Raw genomic sequence first — 14995 nt, forward strand, 5'->3', positions numbered from 1 at the left:
CTCGAATACTCCTTGGCTACGCTCACGCCAAATTTTATCCCGATCGGATCAGCCGTTTAGAAATGCCAGATTTATTTCCAAAAAATTTCCATTCTGCCCCATTGTGCAGGGTTAAATGTTATGTTTTCTAACTTTTTGACTTTATTTTCAAAAGCACCGTTATCTCAAAAATATATCGATATAGCCGTACTTCATATTACATAAAATTTTGTAGACAAAAATATGATGTATGTTTAAGAGCCCTATCTCATTAAATACACGTTTTACTTATACAGTAAATCACAAAAATAAGTATACAGAAATACTAACAATTTTTTTTAGTAAAAAAAGAATATTAGTTTTTCAAAAGTAAGAGTAGAAATACAATATTGCGGCTGCGGAGACGGATATTTTTTATATTGAGTTTTGACAACTTAAATCGTTAAAGAAATCCGCACCAAACTAAAATTTATATATATTTGTTTACGATTTTTTCTCATTTACATTTAGAGTTGACATGCCATAACTAAACTATGAAATACAAAAACAAAAAACAATAAAATAGCTACAAAATCCACAACCTAAGCCGCACTCCATTTATTTACATTTTCTCTGGGAACCAGAAAACGCAACCGCATCCGCGGTTTGTATTTCTACTCTAATACATATAATTATTTAATTATATTCTTCTCGTCAGAGTTGCTCTCTGACCCATAGTGCGATCTCTTGTAATCTAAATATTTAAATTACATTGGGGGCTGTAATAATGAATCGAAATTAATGAAACTTGGTGAATATAATAATGGTATTCATTTAAACGTTCAAAACCCTCGTAAACTGTGCAATCTGTGCATGTTTCCATTCTAGCAATTGACTTGTGTGGAAATTGATTTGCACAACCCTAAGTTTGAGCGACTATTTAGACTGGCAAACTTGCACAAACACATTGTGCATTTAATAAATCCGTTCGCTTTTATTCACTTTTGAATTTATGGACTTGAATATTCACATTTTAAACATGTTTTGTAAAATTTTTTGTTAAAATAATTTATTATTTTTTGATTTTGTTTGACATTGTATTTAAGTGTTTATAAATATTGTAATTAACAGAATTTGAACAGGGATTTCATGAAACAAGTCGAATAAACTTGCCCACTTGCACAAATGGGAAACTTAAGCGTTTAAATGAAAACCCTTAATATAAATAATCAGAGCTTAAAACCCACCGAAATTTATTGATACTGGATTAAGTTTTCATAGAGTAAAATACATACAGAATAAACTGCATAGTGAAATGCAATAATATTGCACAGTACTATATAGATGTACTGTGCAATATTACAAAGGGACCTTAACGTTACAAAGGGACCGTAAAGGACCCAAGTAAAGACTTACTCTTGTCAGTAAGCAGTCTGCATATAGTACTGTGAAAAAACGTTCATGTTGTATGTATATATGAACCGATATTTGTTAAAATCGGCGATGTTGATTCTATAACCTAATGAGTTATGCGTTATGAAATTTGGTTCATTAATTTCGATTCATTATTACAGCCCGCAGTATAATTTAAATATTTAGATTACAAGAGATCGCACTATGGGTCAGAGAGCAACTCTGACGAGAAGAATATAATTAAATAATTATATGCGGTTGTTACTGAATGACTCCTTAATCTTAATCCGTAGGATGTACTAAAATATATAAAAAAGTGTATTATTTTGACCTATGACCTCCAATATTGCAAATATATAAGACATGATTTCAGATATTTTTTACTATCATATTTATATCACTAAGTTGAGAGTCTGTTTTAAGTTTTAATTGACTATAAATGTGTTAAAATGTGTAAAAAGCACTCATTTCCTATGGAAATTGTAAATGTAGCTAAATATAAAACCCTATATCTTCCAAACCCATTAAGATCCCATTCTAAAATTTTTACATAGCAATAACAATAAGTTTGTCTATTTGTCGTAAAAAGAAATAAGAAAAACAAAATATCCTTTTTTAAGATATTTAAGGATAAAGGACATTTTCCACTATATTGTCCTTGCGCCAGGACTTCATGTAATTTTAATGAAATGTCAAAAAACGAGTAATCGAAATCCTGTCGAATGAAACATCATTTGTTAAACTTGGATAACTGGTTATTCAGTCGTCAAAATTTCTAATTTTGAACAAAAATACGAGAGATGCCCTGTTTTAAAGGCCCATAACATATGAATCGTATAAGTTATGGATCCAACTATACGCCATAGAAACCGCAATTAAGAATAAAATATATGTTTCGAGTTATAACTAAATCGAAAGGGTTGAAAATTTGAAGTCGCCGAAATGTCTGTGGAATTACCCTTTATGTATTTACATTTTTTATAGCATTTTTTTATCTTTAGAAATAAAACCGTATAAAAAAATTGTTGTGAAGTAATTTTTACTTGGAATTGTACAGGAGGATTGAAAAGAGCAAAACCACCAATTATGGCGACTTTTTATGAATATTAGAACTATTATTAAACCGGTTCTAAAGAACCTAATTGGTTTCAAGTGTACTAGTATCAGTCTAAACTAATGGTACTAGTAATTCTTCAAACACACTCAATGTTAATTCGAGCATTATGATGGTATAGGAAAGTTTACAGTTGGGAACTAGTACTAGTGATTTTGATACTAGTTTGACACTAGTTCCATTTCCTGCAGGGATTGTTAAGTTTTGAAATGTTCTATAATTGCGTAAACGTGCTAACAGTACGGTACAGTAGGTGGACAACAACAAGTGAGAATGTTTTAGTTAAAAACAAGTAAGAGTTATATATTCGGCTGTGCCGAATCTTATATACCCTTCACCATGTGTTAAAAAAACAGTCAGTACGAATTTTATTACAAAAAATACCAATTGCAAAACGGTAAGGTACCAAAAAGTCCCCTTTTATGGGTTCTTACTTAATTCAGACTCTACATACTTAATTTCATGTTCTAGGTTCAATATTATAGAAAATTCAAAAAGTACCAAAAAGTGCTGCTTTTGCTCTGCTACTCTCGCTCTGCCTTGTTTTTATAAATAAGAGTATAACAACAAAATTTACCGTTTGATTATGTATTTTGTTTTTTTGCAATTTCTGTCTGAGCATGAAAAAAATCTCAATTTATGATGAAATTTTCAGAGGTAGTCTCGGATCTTTGCTCATATCTTCGGTATTTATGGACCAATTTTGCTGTTTTTTAAATAGCGTTCTTCTCAAAAGCATGTCTAACAGAATTATTAAAGATTCGGATCTCGCCGATATCTGGGGTCCTCTAAAAACTGAAACAAACACACAACAAAAACTGAAACAAACACACAGACGGACAGACAGACAGACAGACAGACGGACATAGTTTAATCAACTCCGCTACCTATAAGGATCCAGAATATATATACTTTATGGTGTCGGAAAATTATATTATAGAAATTACAAACAGAATGACAAACTTATATATACCCTTCTCACGAAGGTGGAGGGTATAAATATATAACCCGACCAACGCAAACTCAATCTCAATCAATGTTTTTTGTTTGAAAATATACATATATCACTATACATATTATAAAATAATTAGATATTTTTATTCAATTACAGTTGATCAATTTATAAATGATCTCAATAAAAAACTATTTTAAATTTTAAGTAAACTCTTTGTGTTTGTTAGAATAGAATATAACCGCAGAAGGCCAACTCTCCCGGAAAAAACCTAACTCACCTGTCAAAAAAATCTAACACTAAATATGTATTAGTAAGAAAATCTTACTTTAGAAGTGTGAGGGTATAAAACATAGAATATTACCATAGTAGGTCAACTCTCTCCGAAAAGACCTAACTCAGCTGTCAAAAAAGCCTAACTCTAAATATGTATTAGTAAGATTTTCTTTAGAAGTGTTTAGTAGATAATAACACAGAATATAACCCCTACATTAAAAACTTTTATTTATATTAAATTCACACAATACCAGTACATGTGAGAGAGTAATATTTCTTATGCTCACGTTCGTATTTATTTATTAATTTATGACCAAGAATTATAGAAACATAGATTGCGCATTCAGTATGTAAAAAAATGTTCGTTCTGCGCATGTACGTCATATCAGCCTAGAACTTGAGAAAAATAAAAGCAAAACATAAACAAAGTGACATTTTTGGAAAATAAAAAAATATTTCAATACAAATAAAATACATAATACAAATAAAAAAAACTAATTTCGCACGCCTTGGAGTTGTTGGTGCTTTTGCAATTTTTCACAGCGCATTTCATATTTAAAGTATTTTATTTTTTTAAATTTTTACAAAATTTTTTGACGTTTTTAAAATTTTTTTAAATTTTTTTTAGACGTCAATCACTTTATTTGCTGATGTGACGTAGCACATCGAACACCTGTTGATTTAAACCAAAAAAAAAAAAAAACTGCGCAATGCGTAATCTATATTTTTATAATTCTTGATTTATGACCTATAATATATATATACAGTATTGGCCAAAACAAATGCACCCCCTTATTGAAGTTTTCTTTAAAGAAAAATTTGAAAGAAATTACACCTTTTTGTTTATAGTTGTGGTAGGTCGTTAAAAAAAACGGTAACAAAAAATTTGTATGTTATTTATTAAAGTAAAATTTTTAAAAAATATTCATATTCCTCAGAATTTCATTGGTCAAAACATTAGCACCCCCCATTTTTCCATTATTTTTTATTAGAAATTATATTTTATTTATAAAACTATCCTTTTTTACTTTGTTTTTTAATGATAAAATTAATTTTTTCATTACTTTATTGGCCGTATAGCACCAGACATCTAAATCGGAGGTACTACTTTCATTGTTTCTTAAAGAAAATTAAGAAACAATGAATAAAAATTCTTCAAAATGTTAAATTATCTATAAAATTAATTTTAGAAGATTTTGAACTGAAGAAGTTTTAAATCCATCTACTGATAACGACAATATACTGATCTTTGGACCAAATTTCGAGCTAAAACATTTTGAAGAAATTGTTTTCATTGTTTCTTAATATTATTTAAGAAATTTTGAAAGAGGCACCTCCGATTCAGCTGTCTGGTGCTATGCGGCCAATAAAATTTTGAAAAAAAACAAATTTTAACATTAAAGAATAAAATAAGGATATTTTTATATTTAAAATGTAATTCCTAATCAAGAAATAATCGAAAAATCCGATTTATAAAATCACTTTTAAGGGGGTGCTAATATTTTGACCAATAAAATTTGGAATAATATGAATATTTTTTTAAATTTTTTCTTTAATATATAACATAAAAATTTTTTTGTTAGAGTTTTTTAAAGACCTACAAAAACTATAATCAAAAAGTGTAATATCTCTCAAATTTGCCTTCTTTCTAATAACTGGAACTACTTTAAAGAAAAAATCAATAAGGGGGTGCTTTAGTTTTGGCCGATACTGTATATATAGACTGGTATATAGACTTACCTCCTTGTGATTCCACAACTGGTACATCACGATGAGTGGTGGCTCGTCCTAGGGTTACTGGCGCTGGTGGCCGTTGTTGCGCTATTGCTGTAGGCTGTGCAGCACTCATAACTAGTCCGCCTCTACTTGTACCCCTTGCTCCACCAACATTAGGATTGCCCCAAGCAAAAGGAGTTGATCTTGCAGCTTCTGTTAGCCCACCTGGGGCTGGAGCCTACATTAAAAAATAATATAAAGCGTTTTTTATAAGGACAATAAATTTTACACTGGCGTCATTTTTACATTTAACGACTTTTTTATAATCAAAATTATAAATTGGAACCACAGAATATTAAAGAAATTAGTGTTATAAAAGATTAATTGTGAAATAAATTTAAATTTTTCGGAAAAACGTTATTTAAAGTCGAAAAACAATATATTTTTTCAATTCACAATCAAGTTAGATATAGCACCTACTAAAGCGTAGTAACAATGATTGTAAACAGATCTTTGGAGCAAGTCATAACCCTCAAAACATTTTGAAGACAAAGCTGTTGCACATCACCGCAGACGACACGTCAGAAACACTTGTGGACGATTGTCAGACGAGAACACATTTTAGAAAAACAAAATAAATTCATTTAAATTCTTGTCTTCTAGAAATATACACACAGTTTACAATAAAATACATTGTGTTAGAGTTTTTAACTTTTTGGTTTGTATGTTTAATTCACTTTTGTAAGATAGTTTAAAGATTGTCCGCATTATGCAAAAAATATTATTAAGTTAACAATGGTTGTTAAAACCTGTTTTTATAGGAAAAACTGTTTAGTAACTTAACTTAATTTTATAAAATTTCAATAAATTTTTGTATTTTATTATATTACATTTTATATCTGCATCAAAGTGAGTAAAAACAACAATAACAAATAAATAGATCATTTGTAGTACAAGCCTCGTTTTAAATCCACTTGTATCTCTGCACACATAACATGCACAGAAACAAATATAAACTGTCTTAGCGCGGAAAGAAATATTTACCGTTGTACTGTACTACCACCGTCAAAATGTATTACCACCCTCAAGCAAATATGAGCTGTATTACCAACATATTACAGCTTTATCTCCTAGTTGTTTTTAATGCTTTGATTTATAATTTGTTGAGAAAATTTTTAGAGGTAGTCTCAGATTTTTGCCAATATCTCAGTATGGACCGATTTTGCTGATTTTCAATAGGAAACTTCTCGAATGCATGTCTAAAGGATTATTGACGATTTGGATCCCGAAGATATCTGGAGTCTTAAGAAAATTGATTTCAACAGACTGGCATGGCTTAATCGACTCCGCTATCTATAGGATCCAGAATATATATACTTTATAGGGTCGGTAAATTATATTGTGGAATTTAAACTTATATTCCCTTCTCAGAAAGGTGAATGGTATAAAAAAAAAACAAAAACAGAAATTTTGCTAAGTTCAGTGATGTTTTTTTGCCCGGTCGTGTTCAATTTTTATTATTAACTAGCATACGCTGGGTGTTTCGCTACCCTAACTTAAATAAAATGCATACAAAATTTTGTTTACTTTTATAGAAAATTAAAATTGACACAAATTTTTTTAATGTTTCAGTTTTATACGTACAATATAACGTGAATATTATATTCACATTTAGTAAGAAGCTTGTATTTTTAGTTTAATTCATTTAGCTTCCACATTATAGAAAATTTGGAAAGTAATATTTGAAATAATTGATTATCATTTAATCAAAAATTTTAAGTTTCTGTGTTCAATATTATATACAATTCAAAAAATATAATTTGATAAATGTAAAAGTACAAAAAGTCCCTTTTAGTAGACTCTTATTCAATAAGGTCCGTACATTTTAAATTTTATTTTCAATATCTATGTCCAATATCGTAAAAATATTAAAAAGAACCATCGGAAAAACGAAAAAGTACAAAAATCTCTCTTAATAAATTCTCATTTAATAACTGTGTGTGTTCCGGTTAACCATTATAAAAACGTACCATTTCACAGAATGGAAATTTTTTGGAAATAAATCTGTCATTTCTAAACGGCTGATCCGATCGGGATAAAATTTGGCGTGAGCGTAGCCAAGGAGTATTCGAGTTTAAGTTTTGAAGATGAACCCCGCAGATGCCCCAGGGACGGAGCTGTGGCGGCTCAAAGTAGGGTACCTACGGCATGTAAAATTTTTAAACTCGTGCCATTTTTTTGTTTCGGACATACTACTTATCTCTTATAATATCCGAGTTATAGGCATTTAAAAATTTAGTGATACAAAATTTACCATACCTTGGTCCGCCTTTTTTGAATACCGGGCGTAATTTTGGACCAAATGGACTCAATTTTTTCTTGTTAGTTAGACAACAAAATTTCCTATAATATACAAAAAATTTCAGATCAATATCATTTACAGATCCAAAAATATACGTTTTTTAATTTAAAAATTCAAAAAATTTTAGATTTTTGCCGTTTTTTTGCCCAAAATGTGTCTTAACTCTTTTATTAATAAAATAAAATTTTCTTTAAGAACATATAACAATTTTATAGTTTTCTAAGGTAATTAAGGTATCTTTACGCAGAACGCTTTGGCGAAAAAACTTGTCCTATTTTTTAAAAATGTTGCCACTGCGTCCTTTCGAATATGACCTATTTTTTTTATCAAAACTTCAACTTTAGGCGACATGTTCTAAAATCCCAAAGCTGGGATCAGAAAACTGAAAGCAGTTTTGGAAACCTCAATATGTTTTCTTTTTACTCCAAAAGTATTTTCCCAGCCCTGAGAGAAATGTGGACCCTATGGGCAAAAATGTAAAAAATCCCATTTTTGGGATTTTCATTCCTATTTTTGGGAATTGCGGGATGCCCTTTGACCTTTTTAATTTTTTTTGCATTTTCTTATTTGAAATGACAAATTTAACAAGCGTTGAAGATTTCATTGAGTTTTGTTCATAAATAAAGATTTTGTCATATATTACATATTTGTTAAATTTCTAAAACTATGCTTTATATCAAAATTTTAATAGGGTCGCAGATAGCTACAACAATTTAGTCCATATTTATCCGTTAATATTTTTTTTAGTTAGATATGGAAATTCTCGGCCCTTTACAAAAAATTTCAAGCCAATATCTCAACTACATTCAAAAATATGTTCATTTAAACCTGTATCCTTTAATTTCATATTTTTCATATTTTAGTATTAAATATGACAGAACATGTTTAAATCTTATATTTACCTATTTTCTATTTGTTTACTTATCCTTATAATTGAAAGGTCCTATTATGCTTAAATTTTCAGAAATTTATAACTATTTTTTACCAAAATTTTTTCGACAGATCATTTCGTTCTGTTTCGTTTATGATCATGTAGGTAAAAATATACAGGTAATGATAATTTCGATTCATTCACTAATAAGAAATATCAATGACTGAATTACAGGTTATAGTAATATAGTCCAAAATGTTAATAGGTAGACAGTTTGTAATTTTTTACTTTGGAATACCTGTATCGGAAATGACAAGAATTGGTATATAAGCATCATTAACTGCATCAAGAATTGTGTCAGACTTTTCAGAAGACCATCTAAGGAAAATTCATAACTGTGATGTTGTCTTAATGTGTAAGTGGGGATGTGACGGTTTATCAGCACTTCCAGAATACAAACAAGCTTGTGGAAGTCGGACATTAGCAGACTACAAAAGTGTATTTATGTCATCATTAGTGCCATTACGAATTCGTTCATATTCCCTTAATCCATCATCGTCAAGCATCGGAAATTCATTTGAAGATATATGTATCAATACAACTCCGGGTTCAAAAAATTTTTGTAGACCCATTGGATTTGAATATATAAAGGAGTCAAAGAAAACAACAAAAGATTTAGTGGAATATTTAAAAGATGAAATAAATGCACTAGAGCCCATTTGCATAAAAATAAAGGAACTCTCTATTAACGTATCATATCAGCTAAGCTTAACACAATGATTGATGGAAGGTCAGCAATGCCATAATAGAAACTTCTTCCTTCTGGAGATGCTCAATATGTAATGAGAAAAAGTCGCAATTCTCAAATATAAACAAAAGCAGAAGTATTAATGAAGAAGTCCTGTCTTTCGGAATTTCACCACTTCATGCCAGAATACGATTTTTGGATTACTTTTTACACATAGCATACGACCTCAAATATAGAAGTGTGCCAGAGAATCTTACTAAATCAACAAAAAATAATGAAGAATTGAAAGAACTGAGAGCTGCGGAAAAAAGCAGAATCCAAGAAGAAGTTAAAGTTCAGATGGGATTAAACATCGACAAACCACTTCCAAGTTGCGGTAGTACAAATTACGGTAATACGGCGAGAAGGTTTTTTCGTGATTTTGAAATTAATTCAAAAATAACTGGAATCGACAAGGAGTTGCTTCGAAGAGTTAACACTATTTTAATGGCACTGAATAGTAAACATAAAATTAATGGAAATCGATTTGGGGAATATACATCTGAAATTTCTAAATTACTTGTATCTCTGTATCCATGGATTGAACTAACAGTAACAGTACACAAAGTATTGTGTCATGGTCAAATAATAATTGAATTGAATATTCTTCCATTTGGAGAGTTAACAGAAGAAGCCCAGGAAGCGAGGAATCGAGATTTTAAAATCAAATCAAAAAAATGCTCCAGAATGAAGATATTTTTAATAGTTTCTATCTTCTGATCCTGTTCTTTCAGCGAAAAAGATGGATTTGTTATGAAACTCTATCATCTCAAAACGAGGAAGATTTAATAGACTTATATTACCTTCTGGATATGTATACCGATTTGACAGATTATTTTATAGAAAATAAGTAGTGTTAGGAATTAACTATATAAGTAGGTTGTAAGAATTAATTGTATTATGTTTAAGATAAACAGTTCAAATAAAAAAAGCTATTATACTAACTGATGATATTGTATTAAATTGTGTTCTATATTTCGGTGGGCGGGAAAGGTGGTTTGTGTGGGGTGATTTAGGTGTTGTTGTGCGTGGCTCATAATAAAATTATATTTTTTTATTGTATATACAATGTTATAGTCTTTAATAAAATAATTAACTAAATAATTTTTAAAAATTGTCCAAATATTTTATTCAACACCAAACGTATGTTCTGTCATACTTAATACTAAAATATAAAAAGATGAAATTAAAGGACACAGTTTAAATGAACATAATTTTTGAATGTAATTGAGATATTGGCTTGAAATTTTTTGTAAGGGTCGAGAATTTCCATATCTAACTAAAAAAAGATATTAAGGGATAAATATGGACTAAATTGTTGTAGCTATTTGCGACCATATTAAAATTTTGATATAAATCATAGTTTTAGAAATTTAACAAATATGTAATATATGACAAAATCTTTATTTATGAACAAAACTCAATGAAATCTTCAACGCTTGTTAAATTTGTCATTTCAAATAAGAAAATGCAAAAAAATTAAAAAGGTCAAAGGGCATCCCGCAATTCCCAAAAATAGGAATGAAAATCCCAAAAATGGGATTTTTTACATTTTTGCCCATAGGGTCCACATATCTTTCAGGGCTTGGAAAATACTTTTGGAGTAAATGGAAAACATATTGAGGTTTCCAAAACTGCTTTCAGTTTTCTGATCCCAGCTTTGGGATTTTAGAACATGTCGTCCAAAGTTGAAGTTTTGATAAAAAATAGGTCATATTCGGAAGGACGCAGTGGCAACAAAAAAAAAAAGACAAGTTTTTTACGCCAAAGCATTCTGCGTAAAGATACCTTTTAGAAAACTATAAAATTGTTATATGTTCTTAAAGAAAATTTTATTTTATTAATAAAAGAGTTAAGACACATTTTGGGCAAAAAACGGCAAAAATCTAAAATTTTTTGAATTTTTAAATTAAAAAACGTATATTTTTGGATCTGTAAATGATATTGATATGAAATTTTTTGTATATTATTGGAAATTTTGTTGTCTAACTAACAAGAAAAAATTAGGTCCATTTGGTCCAAAATTACGCCCGGTATTCAAAAAAAGGCGGACCAAGGTATGGTAAATTTTGTATCACTAAATTTTTAAATGCCTATAACTCGGGTATTGTAAGGGATAAGTAGTATGTCCAAGCATGTTTTTTCAAGATTTCGTCAAGCGCTTTCAGAAAATATAAAAATCTTTGTATTTGGGTGAAAAACAAAAAAATGGCACGAGTTTAAAAATTTTACATGTCGTAGGTACCCTACTTTGAGCCGCCACAGCTCCGTCCCTGGGGCATCTGCGTGGTTCATCTTCAAAACTTAAACTCGAATACTCCTTGGCTACGCTCACGCCAAATTTTATCCCGATCGGATCAGCCGTTTAGAAATGCCATTTATTTCAAAAATTTTCCATTCTGCCCCACTGTGCATTTGAAGAATAGAATGTACCAAATAGTCCCCACTTACAGAATATTATTCAGTCAAGACCATGTATGTTAAAATTAATGTTCCTAGGTTGAATATTTTAGAAAATTAAAAAAATATAATTTATGAGTTAAAAAAAACTCTTAAAAAATCTTATTCAATGAAGACTGTGTATGTTTATTAATCATGTGTTTTGACTTCATATTAAAGAACATACAAAGAGTATCATTTGAAGGAAGAAAAAGTACCAAAAATGGAATAAATTTTACCTAATTGGAAAATACTAATAAAAAGAGTACAATTTTTCCCCTTTTTGCTTAGAAATATAATTTTTCGAGTATTAAGTTAACAAAATATTCCGTATTTAAATCTATATGTCACAGATAAAACTCAAACGATTCTCATCTGCATTTGTTCCAGAAAAATAGTAATACCAAACAATTTCCTTAAATATCGTCCTATATAACCTTTGTACTCGAATTCCAAAATAATAATAATATACCAACAGCTTATTTTATGTGAGTAAATAAACTACTTTTTCATATTTTATAAAAATTGGCCCAATGAATTTGAATAAAATTAAATTTCCCGTTTTTTTTCATTTTTGGTACTTTTTTCCCCAGAGAAATAGCAAACATTTTATTACAATCAGTGTGACCAGGTCTCGAAAAATGTTGCGGCTAAATCCCATCCAAAATAATGCTAGAAAAAATGCTAAATTGATTTTAAAATGCCCAAAAAAATGCTAAAATTTTTTAAGTGTTTTTATGAACAATTCATATTAATTTGTAACTGAAATTCATTGTAATTTATATCAAGTAAGAAAGTATATTCTGCCGTGGTTGACCATATGAGTATAAAATTTGATTTAATTTTCGTAATAAAGCATTTATGTTGAGTTGAACTTTAGTTCCGATATATTTAAACTAATTTTCTGAGAAAGGCTTTATAAATTTGTATATGTATGGGGGCTTTAACCATTTTTAAAAGGTTTTGTCATTGAATCAAAAAGGATACGTGCTTATTGTTTTGAAAATTTCAACCTCTACCAGACGGTCAGACATACATGGCTTAATCGATTCAGAAAATGATTCTTAACCGAATAGTATACTCAAACGTAGTATAGTGGAGTAGGGTAAAAAATTAAGTTCCGTGGTATAAGGATAAACAGAAATGCTAAAAATTATTTCAAAATTTTTGTAAATTTAGCAATATGTAATGTCTCTAACTTTAAAATATTTCTGAATACAAAAATTACATTAAAACTCTATTAATTACACTAGTTGCTCATGGTGTAAAACCTATATGTGTTTTTGGAAGGAAAAGTATAATATTTCTAGTTTTACTTTTTTTATATAAACAATTTTATGTGTCTTCCTCAAAACACTTTAAAAATGGTTTTCATGTCACAAAAATATTGAAAATTCCGTTGAATTAATTTTAAATCTCGGTGAATAGATGTCAGGTTTCTAACTCATACTTCCAAAATTTTTTCCAAAAAATATATATGAGAATGTATGAAATGAGCTATATTCAAATCCGTAAGTTTGTAATTCTGGAATAAATTGTCAATAATATTTTCGAAATTTATGTATTTTTTAATTAAAAAAAACGTGACAACAAAATTACCAAAAATTTGGTAAAAATAAAAAGAACAGAAAATAGGATGAGAAAGTCTTAATTATATATTATTGATTTTTTTCAATAAATTAACAAGAACTCCTGAAGGATGATAAAAATTAAAACCTCTTTATTTCGTATAGGAAAAAATAAAATTTGTTAATTAACCGTCATACATAGCCTTTTCCAAAATTATATGTTTCATTTCATGAGCAAACAAAAAGTATTAGTTTGTAAAATAGCGTACTGAACGTATTTGTAAAAATATATGAAATCTCTTGAATTATTTCTATCACCTCGAATTTAAACAAGTATGAATGTATAGTCGGGTGTAGCCGACCATATGATACCCTACACCAGTCAGTATGTATGTTAAAAATGGGGATTATTTAAAAAATAAAGCATTTGGTTTGTTTTTTTAACTTTATTTCGGAATATTTTTACCTTTTTTGGCAAAAAAAAGATTTTTTTAAGAGGGCTCAAAGGGGAGTAGGGCAAAATATGGCCCTATCCTTAAAAATTTTGGTAGGGGGAGTTAAGTCTACTTTAATATTATTTATGTAGAATTTAAAAGTGTTATTAGTGTTTGTAAGTGAATTTTAACCTTTAAGTCATTTTCTGAAGGGGAGTTTGTATGGGGGATAGAGGCAAATGACGCCCGATTATTACAAAAATCGGTAGTGTCATTTAAAGCTCTATAAAACTAAGTTTTGTCGACTTTTGTTGACATAATAGATCATTTAAATTAATTATAAGCCAAAAGGTCCTATTTGGAGCAGAGATACAAGCCGAAACGGCTCAAATCGGCGGCGGCTGGCCGCCGGTAATATTTTTCAAGCCGCGCCGCCGCCGTCTTTTTTCTGCTCAAAAGCTAAGCCGGCTTAAACGTAGCCGCTGATAAAGATTGGAATCACACATGTATTTCGGAAAATAAATTCACCAATTTGAACGGAGTTGCCACTTTTTTAAATTATTATTGCAAATTGAAAAGTGTTGCCACACAATATTGTGCTAATATTAAAATTGTGAAAACTACTATAAATTTTCATTTTTCTGTAGAAAAATCTTACATAGAGACAGGTTTCTATATAACAGACTATTATTTTCAATATAATAAACGCTTATAAGGTCAATTTCTGAAGAAAAGGTTAAATTGAGCCGACAATTTAGCCGCCGCCGGTATTTTCTATAATAAGCCGCCGCCGCCGACCTAAAATGGTTACGCCGCCGCCGATCATTTTGCATCGGCTTGTATCTCTGATTTGGAGGGTACGGTTGTATGGGGGCTAGTCGAAATAATGGACCGATTTTAACCATTTCCTTGGGCCAAGAGAAGCGTTTGTGCCAAATTTCATCCAATTATCTTGAAAATTGCGACCTGTACCTTGCGCACAAGGTTTACATGGACAGCCAGCCAGCCAGACGGACGGACATAGCTTAATCAACTCAGAAAATGATTCTAAGCCGATTGGTATACTTTAAGGTACACGACGAATATTTTTGTATGTTACAAACAT

General features: G+C 29.7%; 1 protein-coding gene across 2 annotated transcripts in view; it reads right to left on the reverse strand.

Annotated features, from left to right (window-relative positions):
• LOC111678555 (protein aubergine) overlaps window positions 1-14995 on the reverse strand; it is an 87597-nt gene that overhangs the window by 55669 nt on the left and 16933 nt on the right. For both annotated transcript variants that reach the window (XM_023439947.2, XM_023439946.2), the window contains one exon: window positions 5454-5667. In XM_023439947.2, the coding sequence (XP_023295715.2) occupies window positions 5454-5667 (214 nt within the window). The remainder of the gene's footprint in view (window positions 1-5453; window positions 5668-14995) is intronic.

Source organism: Lucilia cuprina, chromosome 2, assembly GCF_022045245.1.
Source record: "Lucilia cuprina isolate Lc7/37 chromosome 2, ASM2204524v1, whole genome shotgun sequence".
NCBI classification, from domain to species: domain Eukaryota; kingdom Metazoa; phylum Arthropoda; class Insecta; order Diptera; family Calliphoridae; genus Lucilia; species Lucilia cuprina.